General features: G+C 38.9%; 1 protein-coding gene across 1 annotated transcript in view; it reads right to left on the bottom strand.

Annotated features, from left to right (window-relative positions):
• Nucleotides 1-407: 407 nt before the first annotated feature.
• The window catches only part of tp53i11b (tumor protein p53 inducible protein 11b), a 44257-nt gene continuing 22522 nt past the window's right edge, over nucleotides 408-22142 (bottom strand). The window contains exons 2-7 of the mRNA XM_026175705.1: nucleotides 9984-10121; nucleotides 5551-5609; nucleotides 5345-5393; nucleotides 4924-5020; nucleotides 3345-3446; nucleotides 408-2842 (exon numbers count right to left, since the gene is read on the bottom strand). Coding sequence (XP_026031490.1) covers nucleotides 2709-2842; nucleotides 3345-3446; nucleotides 4924-5020; nucleotides 5345-5393; nucleotides 5551-5609; nucleotides 9984-10112 — 570 coding nt within the window. The 5' untranslated portion in view covers nucleotides 10113-10121 and the 3' untranslated portion in view covers nucleotides 408-2708. The remainder of the gene's footprint in view (nucleotides 2843-3344; nucleotides 3447-4923; nucleotides 5021-5344; nucleotides 5394-5550; nucleotides 5610-9983; nucleotides 10122-22142) is intronic.

A 22142-nucleotide genomic window follows, 5' to 3' on the forward strand; every position in this document is an offset into this window, starting at 1 on the left:
GCAGCTCCTCTTAAGTTTCTTGGTTAAACACGTTAAAACAAACGCGTGGAGCTCGTCTTTTGCTGGGTGATGCGTTTGGCCAAGTTGAACGGGATGTTTTGCTGAAGGGTCTAAAAGGCGGTGTCAGACAAGTGAATGGGATGTGTAGAGACTGCACCCTAGCATTACCTGTGCGCAGAAGTCGCTCCCTATCTGCTGGGCGTTAGGTAGGCAGGTATATTTGAAGTTGATCTGCCATTAGATTTAATAACAGGAAATGTGAGGATACTTTTGTTAAATAACTGCAATAGTCCATTGCTAAGAAAACCCCCCAAACCTTTCCCTTTGTGATTTAAGACATACGGTATATTTACAGCCCTATACATATATTGCAAGGACAGCAAAAAACAAGGTGACTGGATACATTGTCAAGTCTTCAAAATAAACAATGGTGTTCTTTATTTCACACTTTGTAATGCAAAATCAATAGCAATGCATTTTTGAGGTACAATATACCACATAAATACATATAAAACAATGCTACAACTTGAAACAGAGTAAGGAATGCTATTCACAACAGTATAACGCATGATGGGTGAAGGAGGGAATAAATAGCTCAACTTGCCATGTCTTCAAACTCAAAGAACACTGGCTGCTTGTGAATGTTTTGGCTAATTTATGTCAGAGAACCAGAAGATGAAAGAGCCATGTCTTTGCCGTCCTCCTCCTGCCTGCCCATCACTTCAAAAATAACCTGCTTTGTAGAGCTTTGAACATTTTCGTAAGGCTGATGATTTGAGGCCTCGCAGTATTGAGGGAAATGGAATGGCATTTCTCTTACACGCCATAATTATCGTGCTAGCCAGGACAGAGCATTTCAGGTTGAGGAACAGAACGTCACGCGGGAGAGCTACATCTAATTAAACCCTGGCAAAAAGGATAATTACTACTTTTCAGGGGTACAGGAGACCTCACCCGTGTTTCGCGTTCCCTATCTGAACTAAAAGTTCGCCCCAAGTAACGAGCACATGTGCCTTCAGCACTGGACTGCAAACCCACAATCACGGGTCACTCCCTTCTAGGGCAGGACTCAGTGTGGTCTTTTGTAACAATACAGACCACCTTTGAAGACCTACAGTATGCTCCCTTTTTTTAAAATTCGAGCTTACAAATGAGTCGCCTGTATTTGGGAGTGTCTCTATCAGGTTTTAGGTGCTGCTGAGTCAACAAACTGGATTGCTGGCACCGCTTCAAAACCAAGCTGAGTTATGATGTACCTGAGGGCATGCTGAGGATTTGGAAGTAGAAATGTACTCAGCAACGGGTGAAAACTGTCAAATATATGATATATTTGTTTTAAAGCACATACAGTATAACTGTCTTATCAATCAGCTTTTCATTTTTAGGGTTTGTTTTTTTTGCCATTTTGGTTCATTCAGCCATTTACTGCTTTGCTGTCTTCTGTTTGTGGAAACTTGCTACAAAGTTTTATGGATTATAGATCTTTCGGTGGATTACATCGCATGCATGATGTCAAAACACAAATGTCACTTAAATAGGTACAAAATAAGACACGCCATAATTAGGTGGAGGATTAGAATTGAAAATCATTTTACCCAATACTGAAAAAGTTCCCTGTTTGGTTCACAAGAACAGCACAGAATAGTAAATAATTTTATTTACATATGTACAGGGAGCAGGATGCAGTGTAGATGACTGTTCTTTTAAGTAGTTTTAAGGCAAGACTAACGATATGGTGTATATAAAAAAAGAAAACTGTGCTACATCACCAAAGTACAGCCAGCTCAGATTTGTTTACCTGCACACTGATGTGGTTGTCTTGTAACACTAGCTTTAAGGTAGTCTGAATGTTACTTGGGATAAAGAGTCCCATCTTGTAGTGCACACACAGCAAAGAGAGAACTACTCTGCTCCTCTTGTATGAGTAACTTCACGTGTTCATCAACATTGCATGTATTAATGTCAGTAGTGAAAATATAGTCCAAAATAGTCCACTCAAGGAATAATAATAAGTCCCTGAAAAGTATTTAGATCTGAATATTATTAATGGCCATAACTGAGAGTAAACACTGAACTTTAACTGTTTTTTTCAGTGTGAAAGCTATCAGTTTAGAACAGATTTCATCGTCACTCATTTGGCTTTTTCCGAATCTTAAACCTTGGATTGTGTATTTTGAGTGTTCACTGGAAAGCCGTCAGAAAGCATGCACAAGCTCAGTTATTAGAGTACATAGTGTGATTTAACGTCAACAGCATCAAAACAACAAACAAATGACAGCACAAACTTTTGGTCCTCGAGTGTGATTCAGAAACGGCGTCGATGCAACTTCTTATCAGACACAAAATACTGAGTCGGGAAATCATGAGCTGTACATGAACAATAGATTCAGGTGTTTAGAACTACTCTGTAATGTTAATTAATATTACAAATCAAAGGAATACAGGATTGGACCTCACAGCCCCAGTGAAAGTAGTTTACTTTCACTATGAGGTTTCTTGTTCTTGTTGCAGAGTCTGGAATATGAGACTGTACCCATCTGTTAAATACTGGGGGTTACATTAGGCTAGGTCCTGTGGAAGGGGGCAGGGGGCATTGATTGGCAAAGTAATGCTCCGAGCCCCAATCAAATCATAATCCAAACCTTCTGGCCCCGCATTTGTGATCTGTGCTTAACTGTCCCCACCCTGGAAGTTATCACACAGTCAGCTCAGATCTTCTTTGGCTTACGGCCCAGGTGGTAGTAGTAAGCCATGGTGACCAGCAAGAAGAGTACTCGACTGAGGAGAAGCAGCATGGCGGCATTGGGAAGGATGCCGATCTCCACTAAAGTGATGGACGTCACTGAAACCACAAATAGAAATTTACTTAAATTAGATATTAAATGATAATAAACAACAATAGCCTCTGAAAAAAAGCATGATCAGCACAATTATCAGTAAATTTTTGATAAAGACAGTGCGTATATGCAAACTCCCTGCTTGTTTTTCATAAAGTATTAATTACCTGAGCAGCTATGAAAGAGAGCAACATGAAAATTGACACTTATGCCAACTATGAAAAAACACACACACAAAAACAGCACCATTTATACCCATACACACAATGCTTCATTGTACATAAGAGCTTAAAAGTACCGTTTTAAGATTTAAATAAAAATGTGTCTAAATTTGAAATACAAGGATGTGACACCTCACACTGAACACAAGAGGGCACTACCTGCACATTTTTCTTTCTGCAAACACTCCCACATGGACAAAAGTAGCCATCCTTTTTCTGCATGAGGCAGAAAAGGATGAAACAAAACAAGATGAAGATAACTTGTAATCTGTGTTGGAAAACTCACCTAAAAACTGCACAGCAAAGTAGCAAGCCTCACTGAGTAGAGTCCACTGGATGATGACCTTTTCTGCTGTGTAGAGTCCGTTCCACATGATGAGGGACAGGCCTGGAAAAGAATGAAAAAATAGGGAATTTATAGGTTCAGGGGCATGGGAATGAAAACAGAAAATAAGAGCAAGCTCGGGAAGGAAGACTCCTACATGTCCGAGAGAATTTCCACTAATAAAACTACAAGAATCTTGACACCATGTGCACATGTTGCTAACGGGGCCTGTTGATTCAGCTCTGACTCTCTGTCTGTGATGACGGGCTTGCGTGCAATCATTTCAGTGCCTGCTCTTCTTCCTGTTCATTTTCCTGAATTTCACTCCCACCTGCAGAGAACAGTGAGGCTATGGAAACAAGAAGGGGTAGGCTGAAAGGTGGGAGGGCTGATGGACTGTATCCTCTCCCTGCCTGGTTCCATCTGTGCAGCAGATGAGACCCCATCATCCGCCCCCTTACTGCACCTAGTCTGATAGGCCATCACCCTCTTTTGCTAATCCCCACAGTGTGAATGACATTTATAATGAAGAAGCCAGTTCAAGGTCAAGCTGGTTCATTCATGTGTTCTTGTAGTGGTTTAGCTGGGATTTGTTCAGATTTTACATTTTTGATTTATCAAGATATGCATAAAACATAGTATTAAGTCTTTCCCTTAGTATTCATGTTATTGAATGCCTATATGAAGTTTAGGTGCTAGCATTTTGACTGATTTAGTAAACTAAATTAAAATGACAACCTCACAAATTGTACTTAAACATTAAGCCTTCTCACTCTCTCTGTCTGTCCTTTGCATATTCTCCCATCTCCCATTACAAACCCTGTGATCACCCGACTGACAGCTCTGTCTCAAGTCAAAACCCATTAAAATAATTGCTCGCATCTCAGACACGTTGTATGCTATGCGTGAGGTGGGAGCTGAGCAAAAATGGCACTTTGTCTCGTTGATGAAGTGACATTAAAAAAAACAAACATTTTTAAGTCACTGCAAAAGAGAAAACTGCAAAATATGAATGTAGAGTAATACACTGCCTCCTCTTTTAGTTCCAGGGCACCTCATTCGCACACACAAACTTACTGTTCTGCCACCGTGTACCAACTGGATCCAAATCTTATATATAAAGCTGCAAAAAGGAGGTGACTGTGGCCGTTCTGGAGAACTAGCCTTTTACCTCATAGAGAAACAGAACTTGAATTATAGAGCCACCATTTGCAGCCTGAAGGAAGGATTTTGGAGGAAGAAGAGATCCCTTTATACAGTATCTGAATGCAAGAAGAGAGCTCTTTCTACAGTATCTGAATGAGTGCTTGAAGTGTTTGACTCAAAATGAATACATTAGAAGCTGTAAACACAAGAGGCAGTGCAGTGCAGTGAGGCAGTGTATATTTTTAGCATGTAAATAAATAAATATTAAAGCATCGTGTCTGCATCAGTGCTGCACGGTCAATGCACTTGTTCATGCAAGTATATTCACACTCAGTAGCATAAATACCTTTATGAATGAATTAGCTGCACAGCTTTCATAAAACTTTGGACTTACTGAGCAATGCTCCTCCATAAAGGCGAACAGAGATGTTAGTAGTGGAGAGCTCCTCCTCAAAAACGACCTCATATAGTTGGTTGGGAAACACCAGAGCCTGTGTAGGGTAAAAAAAGGAAAAAGCACAACATAGCTTTGTCATATCAGCAAAACAGCACTGTGTGCTTCCCAAAGTCTCCCTATTTTTGAGCTAGTATCACAGGGAATGCCCTGGAGGATAATGTGAATGTAGATGGTGAGGTTAACAAAGGCGGAGCTGTTTCCCCAGATGTCCCTCACTGATATCTTGGAACAGAACCTACAGTAACTCAGCGCTGCGTTTGCATAACGTGGTTTTCACACTTCTAAAAAGATACATTTCTTTCTGCCTTACATTTGAAAATGAAAAGACTTTGAAATTTATCAGTGCAAAACATCTTACCATCAGAGCCATAGCTGTGAAACCCACTGCAGAGATGAGTATCCACACCCTAAAAAGAGAGAAATATGAAATGCTACACCCATCCTGTGAAAATTACAGATTGTAGACTTTGCAAGACTAGCAATGATGCACGGATGACCTTACACAGTCTGCTGTGTTAACTGTGACTGTTGTGATGTTGAGTAACTGAGCAGCTGAAATCTCACCTCAGCCCGAAAGGCTCTCGCACTGCAAACTTCATCTCATTTCCGAGCATCTGACTGATCTATCAGCAAACGAGGCAAGACAAAAGAAACAGGAAATGAGTGATGAGAAGGTAAATGCAATCACAATCATGTCATCATAACAAATACATGTTATGATCACCTTCAGCAAAACCCCACATAACCAGGAAGAAAGAGCACTCTGGAGGTGTATTTAAAGTAGTTAATGGAGAGAAGCACACAAAACAGAGTGTTCAAGAGAAAGGAACAGAGCGGCTGAGTGTTAGAGAAGCATCTCTTAATGTTAATTAGAGACTGTAAATGTTCTCGCCTTTTTAATCGCCTCCTTAAGACTCACTGTATGTCATAATATCTTTTAGGGAATTCTAGACGAATAACTGACTACCATGTCAATGCCACAAGAAAAGCATCATCTGCAACAAATGACTGCTGGCAACAGTAGCAGCACATAATAATCAATTTATAATCCTGGAAGCCTGAAATCGTTAGTGGGAAAAATGTCTGACAAACTGAAAACTAAGTGTGACGTGCCATTTCTTAATGACCAAGTGTTCATTCAAGCCGACTACAAGGACAGATAGCAGTAAATATTTCATGAAATGCCATGCAAACTGATCTTATCACACAGCAATATTCAGAAGATATACAATATCTGATAGGATAAGCATCTCTTATTACAGATGAGAGTAGACCCTGGAATCCTAATAAGCAGCAACTATATTTTCAAACTCAAAGGACCCAAGAGTTATTGGAATTTAAAACTAATTCATTAGCATGCTACACACATCTGACAATCAATTAATCACTTAAAAGGGACCCATTATGCTCATGTCCGACTTCATTTATTTTAAATTGCTGTAGTGCTGTTTTAAGAAGGCCTATTTATCTATACGGCAACATCTCTGTTCACCCACCCCTTCTTCTGATGGGGTGTTGTATGTGCTTCTGCTCGTATGTGCCTCACAAGATCATTTTTATCATAAAGAGATCACAAAAATCTTAGAGCATAAAAAACACATCTGAAAGCATTTACAGCAGGCTGAAGCCTCATCTCATGGCTCAGAGGGATTACTTGCACATATGCTGACCTTATTATCTGAAGGCCTGACCACATTTAATATTAGCATACACCTTTGGAACAGTAACTATATGAAAAAATATGAAAGGAAGCTAATAGTTCAAATTTAATCAAAGAAAAAAGTGAAAACATGTATTTCTTTCAGGATTCATTGTAATTCTATACTGCATTGTTCAGACTGTTGGTTAGATTGAAATAAATAATTTGTGCTTTTACAAACCAAGGTAATTGCTTTTCAATGCACTACATTAGTGTTATGTGTTTACAGAATGTGGATTCGTAGTAATTTTTTTCCTGTAAGAATAAACAGGAGAAACAAGCCCAGAAATGTTGTTAACAGATTCAGGGTCAGGCTCATGAGCAGGAAGGAAAACAAACTGTCCCAGATAACCACAGAGAGTGAAAATAAATTAATAAACAAACCAAGTTTTCTGCCTGAATGGACAGGAACCCACAGAGAAATTACAACTGTTGGCTGGCTGTGAAGTTGAATTCCTTCATCTAAAACCCTTCAGGTTCCATCATATCCTTAACATGAATGATTTCCCTTCATCATAAAACATTCTCTTCCCTCAAAGGGTTCCGGTGCTGGAGCCAGATGTAGCATCACACAGAACTAAAAATACACAGAAGCAAAAGAGCTCTAAAGAAGAGAAGATGAATCATTTTCTGGCTACGAGTGTTTACAAGGAACACGGAATAGCTTTCTGTTTGATAAGCCTGTGAAAACTTAATGTGAACGAAACAATGATCGATGTCATATCAAAAAATGGGTTTTCACTGGCTTTTACCTTCTGCCATCTCCCACAAGGTGCATGGTAATAAGTGCAATATCTGGACCATTTTCAAAAGAAAGTGTATTTCAAAGAGTTGATGCATTACATCATACTTATTATGTAATATAACAATATCAGCAAGACCCAATTTCACTGCAGCTGGAGAGAGCTTTTTCCAGGATATCATTAAACATGACTTTTCCTTTTTGCCCTCGGGGCCGAGATGCAACTATAAACGTGTCTGTTGACTTTCTGTGAAATTCACATCATGACGTGAATTTCAAATGTCACCATTTTGAGCACTTCTGTCAAAAAACTATACCTGTTGTGTTTGTTTGAAGAGTTTCCTAAGTTAAATATGTAATTTGCAACCAGACATTTATTTGTAATACACAGTAATTTGGCATATAAAAATAACCTCATCATGGCAATGACTTTAGATGCAGATAAAAAAAACACACCACGTTTAAACAAAATATATAAGGGTAGTGATTCATGTGTGTGCATTTGCATCAATCTTTGATGTATACACAAACAGAAGGACTGATGGCCCTGAACTTGTTAAGTAGCTTTAGAGAACCCGTGTTCAAAAGCAGCAGAAAGGAAAACAAAGACTTCATGTGCTTGAAGTAAGATGGGGGAAGGGGATTTTTCTTTTTAAGATTCTTAAATTCCCAATGTCTGCTGCAGTCTTTAATTTAGGGGTAGACATGTACATCCCTCATTGCAGTGCAACTGAAGCACCTGTACACGAATCCATCTGTGCCAGCTGTGGTCACATAACCAGGTGAATCACCCTTCCTGTGCCTTTGGTTTTAGGGGCCGTTTTTGACAAGAACACATAAATATTCATGACTGGCATGAGAAATATTCATACTCTGAAAACTGAGCATCAATTGATGGTACCATGGTGGCTTAGGGCAGAATATTGCAGAAGGCAGTTGAGTGGAAAGAGGGAGAAACAGGAAAAGAAATACACAATGTTGTTTGTGCAGAGAGAAGCTATAGTGCAGCTGTTGTGGCCTTGAGTTGTCATCAATCACTCCTTCAGCTATTTAGTAAACAATGAGCAGCTTTTCAGCCATAGAGGATGAAAAATATTCAGCTAATACCAACTAGAGTAGCAGTGCTCTGAAATATCAGTATCTGTCAGTTGCAACATCCCATTACCACTTAAATACAGGATCACTGAATTAAACAAGCTGTCAGTAATGGTGCAGCCAGGTGAGGCATTATCTTTTTGCACAGTAGCACCTAGATAAAGCATTGCAGTAATGCACTACTGTCTTTCTGTCCCTTAAAGAGGAAGAGTATTCTTATCTCTAAGTAGTAGAAGAAGCAGGAAGGCACAGTGAACAGAGTGCAGGAGCACTTCCTTCCATTGTTTACTTAAACCACCGGGATGGAGTCAACTGTTTCCTCTATATATAAAAAAAAAAAAAAAACTATGTATGGCAAGGATAAATGGAACAACAAGAGTAAGCACAATGGAGTAGAATAAGTGAACAATTATACTGTCACAGTAACAATTAAATTCTAATTTAGTTCAATGTCGAAGTTAAACAGGGAAACACATTTTTTCAAAACAGCACGTACAGTAGATTCCATTAACCAAACTGTTGTTTTACTGTGGTTTGTATACCCTGTTGTTGGTTCAGCCATTACAGTGAATATGCAACCCCAAGACTCAAGAGAGAGGAGCAACTGCCACATTCGTTTCTGTCTTTATCATACCGTCCTGGAAAGGTTTCTGAGTGGCAGATGTCAGGGTTAGGCTCCGTGCTAAAACATTGAGAGAGAAAACAAACACTCAGGAGAGCTGAGAAAAAGGGGGCTGACATCACATCACGAACTATCAGCCACCACCGTATGCCTGCTCCCTTCTGTTCTGTCCCTTTTTCACACTTGCATGTTAATGAATATTTCAGTGAGGAACAATCTGCTATGCCTATGCTCACTGTAATGAGGTCTGATAATGACAAAAATGTATAATAATAATCTGAAATCTTGAAATCTGAGCTCAGTGAAATGGAATAAATTATTGTCAGTGTGCAACTGTGGAACTTGATATTCAAATATGATACTCTGTCTCCTAACATATATCTGATTGTGTGCTGTTGTGTTTTGGTATGCACCGTCTATACTGATGTGCTAATGCATGGGAGGCAGAAAGAGAATACATATGAGATGCAAGAGGCAGGAAGTCTCTCAAGGGACCAAGCCACATCTCAGTGGAGCTGCCAGAGCTTGTTGGATTACGTGATCTAGATTTACTGATCCATAAAGAGCAAATGCAGACAATGGGACACGAAGAGAGTGATGAGCCAATTAGCAGCCCACTGTGGCTTTTAAAAAGAATCCATAGCTCTTCTCAGGGCTAGTAAACACATTTGTGGTGGAAAGTCATTTTGCTTTTCCAGTAGTTTAACTGGTGATAGTTAACTAATGCACTCATTTCTAACCAAGCTGCTTGTTGCACTAATGCACAAGCCATTTGACTGTACATTAGCGCTTAGATTGAGTCAAACTCGCTGGAATATGTTTATATGATGTAATCTGACCTTTGAGCGGTGCACTTCGCCATCGTCGTCCTCGCCACCGACTCCAAGGATCTTCCGGCTCTTCAGACGGCTTATCAAGTCCGTCTGACTGTGCTTCTTCATTAGAGGAGCAGGAGGTTTAGATGCCATGGTGCACACCTGACACGAAAATAAAAAAGGAGACACATGGATGGTGTCGTTAGAGGAGATAAAATAATATGAATTACTACTTAATAAGTAGGACTGAAAGAGGAATGAAAGAGGATGGATTTAATTTTGTTTTTCCCTAGACCATTTATATAATAAACATCAGTGGAGTTCTCCCGTCATCATTTTACGCCTCTGTCTGAAGACGACATCGCTATCACATGGGGCAGGAATAGGCATCAACCAATCTACAAATAATTCCCTTGAGGATGTGACTTATGCAACACAATTACGTAATCCGGGTGTAACAAATACAGGCAAGCCATAAAACCTTCCTCTTAAGTCAGACTGGAAGCAGGAGCCAGCTGCCCCCTGTATCTGCTGAGAGCCCAACAGACGCAGGTGGCTGCTTAGAGAATCACAGCATCTAATAGTGACACACATATAGACTCACACGCGCGCACACAGGGGCGTAGCACAGAACTCTGGGCCCTGCACATAAGCAGTCTATGTGAACCCCCTTTCTTTCTCCTTGTTTTATTTTTATTTTTTTTACATTTTAATTAATTAAGCCAACCACTGTATGCAGTAATCTGTAGGGTTCATTAGGGTAGCCCCCAATGAACTGTTCATATACGGTATATGAACAACCTATGATGCGTCCTTAGAATTCAACCTTAATATCTGGATATACTGTAGTCTTTATCACATCGTCACTGCATGTATGCTTCATCACAGAGTAAAGCATACAGGATTGATACAGGTTAATATATTAACCTGCTTTATAGCCCAATACAGTTTTCAATGTTTTTGGCACTAAAGCAAGTCACAGGCCACAGGTCAAGGCAATCGACCTATAATTAATAAATGTGAAAGTTCAATTAAATCTCCAAAAATATATGTTTATGAAGCTATAACAGTAAAATTACAGCTCTTGGTGGGAGTAGGCAGAATAACAGTATTTTAAAAAGCACTGGATTGAATTAGTTTTATAAATAGGACATAAAATGGAGATTTCGTGTTAGTGTTCCTTTGAGCTCATAAAACACAAAAGATGTCATATATGTCGGTCTGATATTCTTGCAGATACTAGATGATTAAGTATTACATAAAATTATGGTATTAAGTTGTGCTGGACCATTTTGAGAACTATATTGTTACATCTGGCAGTGGCTCAATGTTTAACACGTGCTTTTTTTTTTTTTTTTTTTAAATGTTAACAGTCTCCTCTCTTTAGTTTCTTTTTGGACACGGAGCGCATTAGCAGTCACCTAGATAGAATAAATTAGCTATGGTGTAAAGGAGAGTCAAGTGGGGGTCAATCTGTAATTTGTAACAGGTGAAAGTGGAATGAAAGCTTTTTTTTTGTCTCAATTTATTCAGGCAGTTTAGTTATTGCTAATTGTGTAGAAATAACAAAACAAAAAAATCAAACACAATCAAACTCTTCATTGCAACTCCACTTCAGCTGAAATTAACCCTTGGTAGTTAAAGTCACCACTTCCCCCACGACGCCCCTGCACACATACATGTGTTAATTATCTTGCAGACATCACTTACTGTCCACAAGAGTGGATGTAAATGCCAGTGGCAAAAAACAAACAAACATGTAATTCATTTCTTGCCCTTGCTGGCTATGGACTGTGACAGGAGGTTACACTGCAGCAGTCCTATTGATCAGCATTAATGAGAAGTGGCTGCAGACTCGATGGGCAACCAGTAGGCAAATCAAAAGTCATCATCACGGACTCAATAACGTAACCTCCACAGTGATTAAACTGGAAGCAAAGAGATATGCACACATGTACACGATGGAACGGCCCGTCCGAAAATTGATGGCTTCTCTACAGGGCAGCTCTCTGGAGAAGTCCGATGAGAGCAATTACAAAGACAGAATCTTTAACAGAGAGCCTTGTCCACAGGAAAGGAAAACAATTTGTACCAACAGGAGACAGCTCAAAGTATTCAGCTTTCCACCCACTGGGAAGTATATCATCACAGTTAAGCTGACAAGGCAGAATCTGAGTTATAAAACTACTACAGTTGGTTTTTTCAAGGTCACACTGGCAAGCTAAGCTGCACAGAACCACTTACAACGTACAAACACATTGTTAACACTCACACATGCCAAAGCACTTCAACACACCTCAGCAATAAAATATAGAACAACTGTATGACACAAATCAGGAAGCATACCAACCTTTTAATTTATGAAGCTTTGTAGTTTTGTAAACAACTTGTGTCTTAGACAGACACATAATAGCAATAAATGTATCTAATATATATTTTAGGCAAAGGAGAAAACTTTAATTTACCAGTAGCTGCAGTGTGTGACTAAAGAATCAGTTTTTCCACATTTCTACCATGAGAAATTTTTGTTCCGCTTCCCAAATTGTCATCTTAAAAATAATACTTTTTATTCAGTTTTACTTTCCTTTCCATCATCTCAAAAATGAAATAAAATAAAAAAAGCAACACGGCAAATCACACATGTAATCACTTTAACTTGTCTTGATTCATTACATGCAATTCGTATTCCTTTGTATTTTGTCAATTCATATAATTCTGATATTTAGTTTTGTGTGGCATACCCAGAACAGTTATATGCTAAGGTGTTGGTCTAAGTGCATTCCTGTGTCAGATATGTGTAGTAGGGCATGGCAGCAATCCCTTGTATTGGTATGCACACACAGAATAGGATTGCAAAGGTCAGTAAAGGTTACACAGCATGTTTACAGGCTTCTGTTGTCCATTTTATCCCCCACACAGTGAGCGAAGTACAAGACTTTCCCCTTTTTCTGTAACAATCAACAGGAGGCGGCGCAAGAAAGAAAGAACGGGGAATGGAAAGTAATCAGTGCAGGTAAATCTATTTTCACAATGGAGAGGGGTAATCTTTCTGATAAAAGGGCCTCCCCAAACCCTGTATACAATGGCTGGAACTTGAAGCAAAAGAAGTATGCAGGCTTTAATTCCAGCCGTTCCACACACCGATAATTACAACACTTCACGAGAACAGAGGAATATTTTTTCCTCAGTTCTCTTTCAAATCTTTCCTTTTTGCCAGTTGTAAAGTCTGATGCAAAAATCCATTAGTGCTTTCACACATTTGCTTTTTATGCTTAAAGGAACTGGTGCCCACTCAGAATAATTGCAGTGAGACATTTGCCTCAGGCTTAATTATATTTTCTGGGGAAATACACAATTAGATTACTTACACCCCCCCTGAAAAAAACAAAACAACTTTTCTACTTTCCAAGTAGCAAAGTTAAACTGTTGGTGTATGATGATGGTCCCAGTGTGCCAAATTACAGTGCAGCTACTGTAACATGATTACTAGATTACTGCACAGCCACAAGTTGTTAAATTATAGTTTAGTTAATATATTGTTCAGGCTATTCTACCCTTATGCCCTATTCTCATTCAGTACAGAAATACGACCACTTCTGTTGTGTACTTCTCACTCACAGAAAAAGTAACCGGGCAAATCATTTGCTCAACTTTCATGTGGACTCGACTGAGCCACAAAGAGAAAGCAGACCTTGCATCATGTCCCTGTAAATGATGGAAAACCTAAGCAATGGCTCTAAAGCCCCTCGACTGTTGATTTGCTCCACTATCGTGACCCTATCAATATCTGTAATAAAGCAGTAAATGAAGCGCATTTCACTGCATACATTAGTAAATCCCACATTTCTCCCACATGCAATAATGTCCCTGCATGTCTCTCCCTTTGGATCTCCCTACAGGCGCTCCTTGACTTACAAGTGTAATGCCGATGCAGTTGCTTAGCAACTGCCAATGGACCAATTGCTTCTTCATTATTGAAAGCACCTTTCATGACTGAAGACACCTTTGATGACAACGTCTCTGCTGTCATTCTCCTTGATGTAGGAAGTGACATTTTAGGAATTTTTAAAGAGACTTTGATCCGAATCCCATTAACTGCATTGGAGGCATGATGTCCTGATGAGTGGCTTCTTGTGACAACCAAAAACCTTAAAGTGGAAATACTTGCTCTTTAAATCTCAAAAGTTGAAACAAGACTGAATAAATTAGGTACTTTGTAACAGCTAAAATTAAATATAATATTTAACAGTTCACATGTAATCTCAGTTACTCAGCAGGACACCAAGATAAGAGAAGTATGAAAAGTAAAGACGAAGGAAGGGTCATGTAAAAATAATCAATTATTAAGCAAGCTGGGAAGCACAAATAAAGAAAACAGATACAAGTTTATTATTTTGGCACCTAACAGTGAAACAATGGACCCAAACACAAGAAGAGCTCATGAAACTGTGATATTATATTTTTACAATACTTATAGGCATGTGAATTTAATACACAACAGGTGTGTGTCAGGAGAAAGACCAGATTAGTCTACCAGAAGTCAAGAATGAACCAAATCTCCCATAGTTTGGGACTAGCAATATTAGAAACAAACAAAACCCTCTCAGTTCATTTGCAGGCTTTGTGACAGAACATGTGCCGTAGAAACGAAAAGCTGCTAAACACACGGAGGAAGATATTGTGGAAAAGGTGTGAACTCCGGACAAATCTCTGGTTAGCAACTAAAAAGATGCTCTGTAAAATATAATTGTATCATAGGAACAAAGCAATGTGTGGGTGTGAAGGAGCAACTGTGAACAAATGTGCTACTCAAAATAAGAAAGCAGATCTTACAGCCTGCTCTTCTTCTCTTTTTCCACCAATAACAGAAGATACAGTTGCTCAGTAGCCTCCAAATCCCCTCACCACCACATTTTGAATATCGACAGCACCATATAGTGCCAACAGCAGACAGCACACAAATTAAAGCCTCCACTAAACAGACTCTAGAAACAAGAGTGAGTAGTTTTTCCCCTCAATGAAATGTCCATCTCTTATAACCACCAATAATCATTTACAGATCTTCATAAACATATTACTGCATTGATTTCTCATTGCTCTGATGAAAACTGCTGCTTCCACAAAGGTAAGGACAGTCTTTTTCTCGCCAACTAAGATAAAGCTTCCTAGACCCTTATTGGACTTCAAATCTTCTAAGCCTAGAGTTACATGTCTTTTTTTGAATTTGGAGCCGCAAAGTGGTGACTAAAATCAGAAGCGGGGGTTGTAACAGTGGAACGCAAAGATTTGAAAGTAGGATACTGCTTCAGCCCTAATCGGTGTATGTCAGTCGCATGGTTCACACTTTAGGACGACTGCTATTAGTTACCAGAAGATGAACAACAGATATTCAGAAATTTTTTCCAGACTAAGAATGTCACAGTCACAACTTTATTGTGCTATTTTTCTTTTGTTAGTGAAATATCACGATGACTCCTGAATGAACTGGCAGATAATTTGTCAGAGATATTCAAACCTGGAACGTGTTAATTCTGAGACATTTTTGCAAATGAACTCCAGACCATTTATGGAGAATTAGATCCAGAACAAAGCATAGTTCATTTTAGCGCTGTTCGATATCGGATGACAATATAAAAACATCTATCGTTTCATTTTCTGCTAACGTTTGTTTCGTGGTGTCGCAAAATAAACTGTTTACAGCAATATTTTTTCATCATTTTGATGGTCACTGTAGTGGTTACATTAATTTCTTAAAGTTCTCTCTTTCTCTTATATTTAATATAACCACACTACCAACGGACAAGCGCCTGTTTTTATGCGTTGTGTTAGCAACAAAGACGGTAAAACCACCGCGTGTCCGCTTGTTTATGTTCCACATAAACCTTTCACAATAAAGCTCAAGATCCTGTTGAGACTTTTCAAAATAAAATGAATCACGTGAAAGATTATGCAGAATATTTACCGATGAATAGCAAAAAAGAGCCGTCAGGTGCTAAAAAATAAACCTTAGACTCAAAGGTTAGAACAGGCTTTTCCCCGCAGCACCCTGTGTAATAAATACAAAGAAACGGCGGCCTTTACAACGTGTGTCTAAAAATGTTTCGTTTCATGCATCGGTTAAAACACTTGACTCCAGGTACACGACGCCCAGCTGGAAACATTTCACGCAAGTCGAGCTGCCCGAGATTCACAGAATTTACAGAAAATGTAAAATTTTGGTGATTTATATCATTATCGGGACGATAGAAGTCTTATATCGGGATATGAGATTTTGGTCATATCGCACAGCCCTAGTTCATTTTTCATACTTAGTAACAGGTGGAAATCCTCTGGTTTAGGCTATAGGAGTGACATTAGGAAGCAGAAGACATAACTCCCGCTCACTCACTAGACCTTTTACTATAGCACTGACTATTTTATCAGTTGGTTCTCACATACAGCTCTGTCAAGAAAGAGCCGACACTGAAAATAACGGCACCGACTTTCTCTGGTAGCATCGGCAGGTCAAAGTTGTCATGTAATCGGCACCATTACACCATTACAAAACTTTATACAAATTCAGGTATCAGGTATCCCCTAGTGACTTGTCATTCACTGACATTTGTGCAGACGTTAATGTTTTTGAACTTTAGAGCCTGATCCACAGTCCTAGTTTTATTTATTCTACTTCCTTGCAAAAAAGACTCAAAAGGCCAACTTAAAAGCCACAGGCAACACACAATATGCTTGAATATGGGAATAACTCATATTTTGAGACAGATTCAGAATCCATTTATATTACTTACATAAGAAGAGATAGACTGTGTCAGGAATCAAAGAAAGCCTCTCTCTCCTCACTTGTGTACATCACACAGATGGCCCTGAGGGATTCAAAGCTATTCCACTATCTGACCCTCATTTCTGTCAGAGTATAGTGGCTCCTTTCTTCTTACATTTTTTTTTATATTTTACAGTGAGCATTATAACCTCACAGAGCCTCACTCTTCATCTTGCCCACTCATTGATGAAATAGTTTACATCAAAATGACATCTGGCGCTTTCATGTCTTACTATTAACATGCATTATCACCTCTTAGTGACTAAAAAGACAAATTAAAAATGTGCTGATTTGCTTGTTGAAGGACAAAGTAAGTGGAAAATTATTCTGACAACAATTTGTAACTGCATTACCGCATCATGGTATCTCTGATTATGTGTGACCACATCCAATTTCTGGGGAAGACAAAGGGCAAAAAGGTTTTCCTTCATGCAGACTAGTGCTCCAGTCTCTCGTCTTTAAGTGTTCAGTATTTCCCAAACACTCTCAGATAGTTACTTAATGGTAATGAGATAATTCACTCCAGCAAACTCCCAGAAACATTCACAAGATCTGTGGACAGATCTACTTATGGTTTGACTACGAGTTGGATATTCAAGGTTTATTCCAGGGAGACTAGCTCTACTGGCTTTTGTGTTTTGACATAACCCATAGCTGAACTGCAAACTGCCTTCAGAGTACATTAATCCAGGGTTCAGTAAACGCCTGCAGTTTGGTTCCAACTATTCATACAAAGCAGATAAAAGCCTTACTGTTTTCTGATCTGCTCCCTTTTTAGCTGATCTCTATCAGAGAAGCTATTTAGTCAATTTCTCCCTTGTAAAGATTTATTTTTGGGGAAAAAATAACTAAGGAATATAATACACTTACTTTTAAGTACTGGCTTTCTGTGATATAAAACAAAAAAAAAGTGGTGAAAAACTCAGTAATTCTGAGTTTTAACTGCTTTAAAAACACTCCATTTAATTTTGTTGATACATCAACACAATCCTGACACATTCAGAACTAAAATGGATCTAGTTGGATTTACTAATACTATTTACACATTATCAGTACTCTTACCTGTAACCATTTTCTTAGGATGGTAGCTTCCTGTTAGCAGTCACTCAGTTTTATAGCTAGCTCCTTTAGCATTTTTAACTGCTCAATAAAACTATACCTGACTACAATTAATTACAGCACACTAATGATTCCATCATCAGTGGTAGAGCTAAGTGATTTCAAAAAAATTTGCGATTACAATATTTCTGTTGATATTGAGGAAAAAATTACAGACTCACCGTTTCATTGACGCGTGCAGCCAACAGCATTTATAAGTTCAAAGAAAATAAGGGAATTTTCTATCACCTCCCCATCCAATGAGCTATCATCACTGATGACACTACCAGATAAACTCTTAGGTTGATAAGTGGAGGGACATGGATCCCAACTATATGTCTATAATATCCAGCGGTAAGGGTTGGAAAATAAGGACCAGTTCCAGTTAAGAGCCGCCACCAAATTGCCCAATTCCTTGAATCCGTGCTGACATGTTTTCCTGAAAGTTAAGCACTGCTATACAATGACGTCAAACTCATGTGAGTGGAGCCACTGCACACCTGACTCTCTCTCTCACACACACACACACACACACACACACACACACACACACACACACACACCTGTCTGCTCTTTTTCCTACAACATGTTCGCACAGTTGAGTTAAACCAGAAATCTTTGAGGGACTACTCCCCAATATCCACCAAACACAAACCGGTAACCAGAATCTATAATCTATAATGACAAAGGTATGAAGAAAAGCTTCAACATCCAAGTACATTAAAACTCAGACTTCTTCAAAGTAATTATTCCCTTTCTTGACCAATGCTGGCTCTGATGTAGATGAAATTGCAAATGAGATTCAGTTGTGTGGCAAAAGGGCAGAGAAAAGAAGATGGGCAAGGAAGCAACAAAACTGATAGCTGGTGATACACAAAGGACAATCGAGAAGTCCAAAAATTCCTGTCTTGAGTCGAAACAGACCACCAACACAGGCCCTGGATACTTTACTCTTTATAGCACAGGCAAGATCTGTACACAGTTGGTCTGAGAACAGAAAAGCTCCTCGGTTACTATCAATGGATTATTGTGCTGACTCAAACAGATGATTACTGTCAGATCATCTGAGGACAGTTACCATGGAATGAACTTGCCCTAATGATTTCTGGGATTTGGAGTTTCCCTGTCCAATATTCAGTTATTACATAACCTAGCGGAGGGGGGAGTATATTCTTTTATAGGATGACCTACTCCATCCCAATTACATAAGGGAAGCTTATTGTCCCAGTCATCATTGTTATTGTAAGATGTTACCACAAAATCTTTTTTTAAACAGTATAAATCTGTTGTAAAACCTGGTCTCACATATTGTGATATATCAAAGAGTGCATCAATAAATTTTGGCTTCCAGTGGTTATGAAACCAAAATATTTGGGACAAAAATAATTATTGTTCAAACTCTCGCTCTGTTTTCAGTTTGAGCTAATATGACCCCCCTGGTCATAAAAAAAAAGTAAAAGTCTTTGATCAAGAAGATCCATCTAAAGGAAATAAAACTAAAGATTGTAACAATGAACCATTAGAAAGTTCATTAAGAGTTCCCTGTAGCTGCCTTTGTCTCTGGAGCATTCAATCTCTCAGTCCATTTTTGGTGGCACGAAACAGTCGGTTGTGATCTTTGTCTCTTATGTGGCTACTGTGCAGGTCTCCTGAAGTAAACAGGTCTGATGGTGCCTGAGGCTCTCTTCGCTCCCATCTGCATCCATGGATATCCCGCAGTGAAGGCAGGGACTGAACTTGGCCTTGATAGGTTGGTTATATTTTAAGAAACACCCCTTAGCCAAAGCCTAATTTTTTTTTTTTAAACCCCCAAATGTATGTATTTGCATGTCATTCACATGATCTCTAAAGTTAAAGAAAATCCCCTATAAAAATATGTTAATACGTTAATGAATACCTGATTTAAACCAATAACATCTGTTGCTACATTTGCTGTTTGATTCAATTGGTCTTGCTGTTACTCTCCTCACCACTGGCTCATGCCCATGTATACGGCAGATAATGCATGCATATTATTTAATAAATGTGGCAATCAATTTTGAACATTCTGCCTCATCAGCCCTGGACTTGAGAGCACAGGCTGTAAACACAAAGCAATATCAAATGTGATCTCTCAACACCAGCAGCTTCATTACTGGGAGAAGAACATCAGCTATGTTAGAATAAATTTACTTTGCATTAATTCTAATTGCGGCACAGTTTGTCAAGGCCCTTATTTATACTCCAGTACTGAACAGTCTGGAACCAGTACCAAATTAATGCCTGCTCTCAAATGATAGGAGATGCACCGACTACAATTTGTGTTTTGTTTTTTAATAAAGGCTAACCTGCAACTTTCACCATGATTTTCTAAGAACCATTACTGTCAGCGTGCACTCAAAATTTTTAAACTTCTTCTCTAATTTGATTCTCTAATTAGAATAACACATTGCTCAGTTAATATTTTCTGTACAGTGACTTAGAGTAACCTCTACCTCTTTTACTCAAACAAGTTGCAATGTTACATAGTTAAACACTTTTTTAACAAATAAAATCCAACTGAGAATGCACTATTTTACACTTAAGGTTTGTGAAGCAGCTCAGCACCTACAGCCCTAGCATGAAGTGGAGCTTATACTTAGAGACACCATCAGTCCATGCTTCTTTGAAGTTTGATTGAAGTCCAACTAAAGGGTTCATGCATAGCTTGTGTACTATAATGTTTTCTCTCCATGTATGACAAATAAATGCAGACATCACAAAAGTGAGGATTCACATCACTCAGAGCCAAGCAGACTCATCAATCTGTAACATATGCATTTGCATTATGAGTAAAATAGATATATTTATCATATTATGTATTCTATTTAGCCCCCCCCCCCCTTAGACAGGGACACAGGTAAACACAGTTAACCAAAGTTACACTACCATGAAAAATGCCGTGAATAGGGATGGGTATCGAAAACCGGTTCTTGTTGAGAACCGGTTCCCACTGTTTCAATTCCTTGGAATTGTTTGCCATTTTTGCAAACAATTCCCTTATCGATTCCAGTCACCCCGAATGACGTCACCACGTTGCGGAGCGTCAACTTGCAATACTTGCAAAGTAGATATTTCATTTAAGGGAGGAAACACTACGAATATGCAAAAGCATTTGCTCACAAAACACGTGATAACCTTAAATGAATGTCGTGTTTTTAATTCCGCTCCGGACTCGTGAATCTCAACCCAGCAGCAGCGGTAACGTTTGCACGTCCTCTCCCGTTAATGCGGCAGGTAACTAATCAACTAACAGTGCATATTATGTTAGCGCGATCTGCCTTATTACAAAACCTGCCATTGCTGTGCATTTAGGTGACCATGATGAGAGAGACAGAGTCTGGCTGGCTCTGATGCTGGCAGTTCTCGCTGCAGTCTACCGGTAGCGTCTCCTTTCAGGCCAGGATAGACGAATGTCACCGAGCAGTGACTAAGTTTGTGGTAAAAGGCTTGCACCTGTTTGCCACAGCAGATGCCCCGATTTTCGGTAAGTGAATGTGTTTAATTGTAGGCAGGGACATTACTGAATATTCTTGTGTAATTGCTACAGAATAATTTATGTTATACTTTGTTATTGCTACAGAAGAATATTTATTTTATTATTTTACATTTACAATTTCTTTGCCCGGGGACCCTGTGACACCCCATTGAAGAGCCATAGGCTGTGGATCTCTTAAGATCTCACTGCTGGGTTTGTAAGGCCATGTTACTCCGAAATTTCTATCTTGTTCAAAGAGAAGATATAAAACAAAATTCTAAGCTAATCGACCTTAGTGTTCTCTTTTTTAAAAAGAATTGATAAAGAATCGAATCGTTAAACAGAATCAAAAATGGAATCGGAATCGTGAAAATCTTATCAATACCCATCCCTAGCCATGAAGCTATTCTTCCTTTTCTCTCTGTCTTATGACTAGGGCTGCCACAAACGATTATTTTGATAGTCGACTAGTCACCGATTATTTTTGCGAATATTCGACTAATCAGATCATGCGTCCATTGGACGTAAAACGTACAGCTTATTGCACCACCACCCGAGCATCTCACACTTCTGATAATCAGTTGTCTGCTTGACGTTTATTCAGCTGTGTAAAAACTATAACTTTAATCTCAGCCAAACCGATTTACTCAGGAACAAATAAAATACTGAAAAAAGCCAAACAATAACAGTTTTAAGTTATCTAAGTGACTTATACATCACGTTTAACCTGAGTAGCGAAAGATGGCGGTGGGTTTGAAAATGATTTGCCGGG

Source organism: Astatotilapia calliptera, chromosome 7 (genome assembly GCF_900246225.1).
Source record: "Astatotilapia calliptera chromosome 7, fAstCal1.2, whole genome shotgun sequence".
Taxonomy (NCBI): domain Eukaryota; kingdom Metazoa; phylum Chordata; class Actinopteri; order Cichliformes; family Cichlidae; genus Astatotilapia; species Astatotilapia calliptera.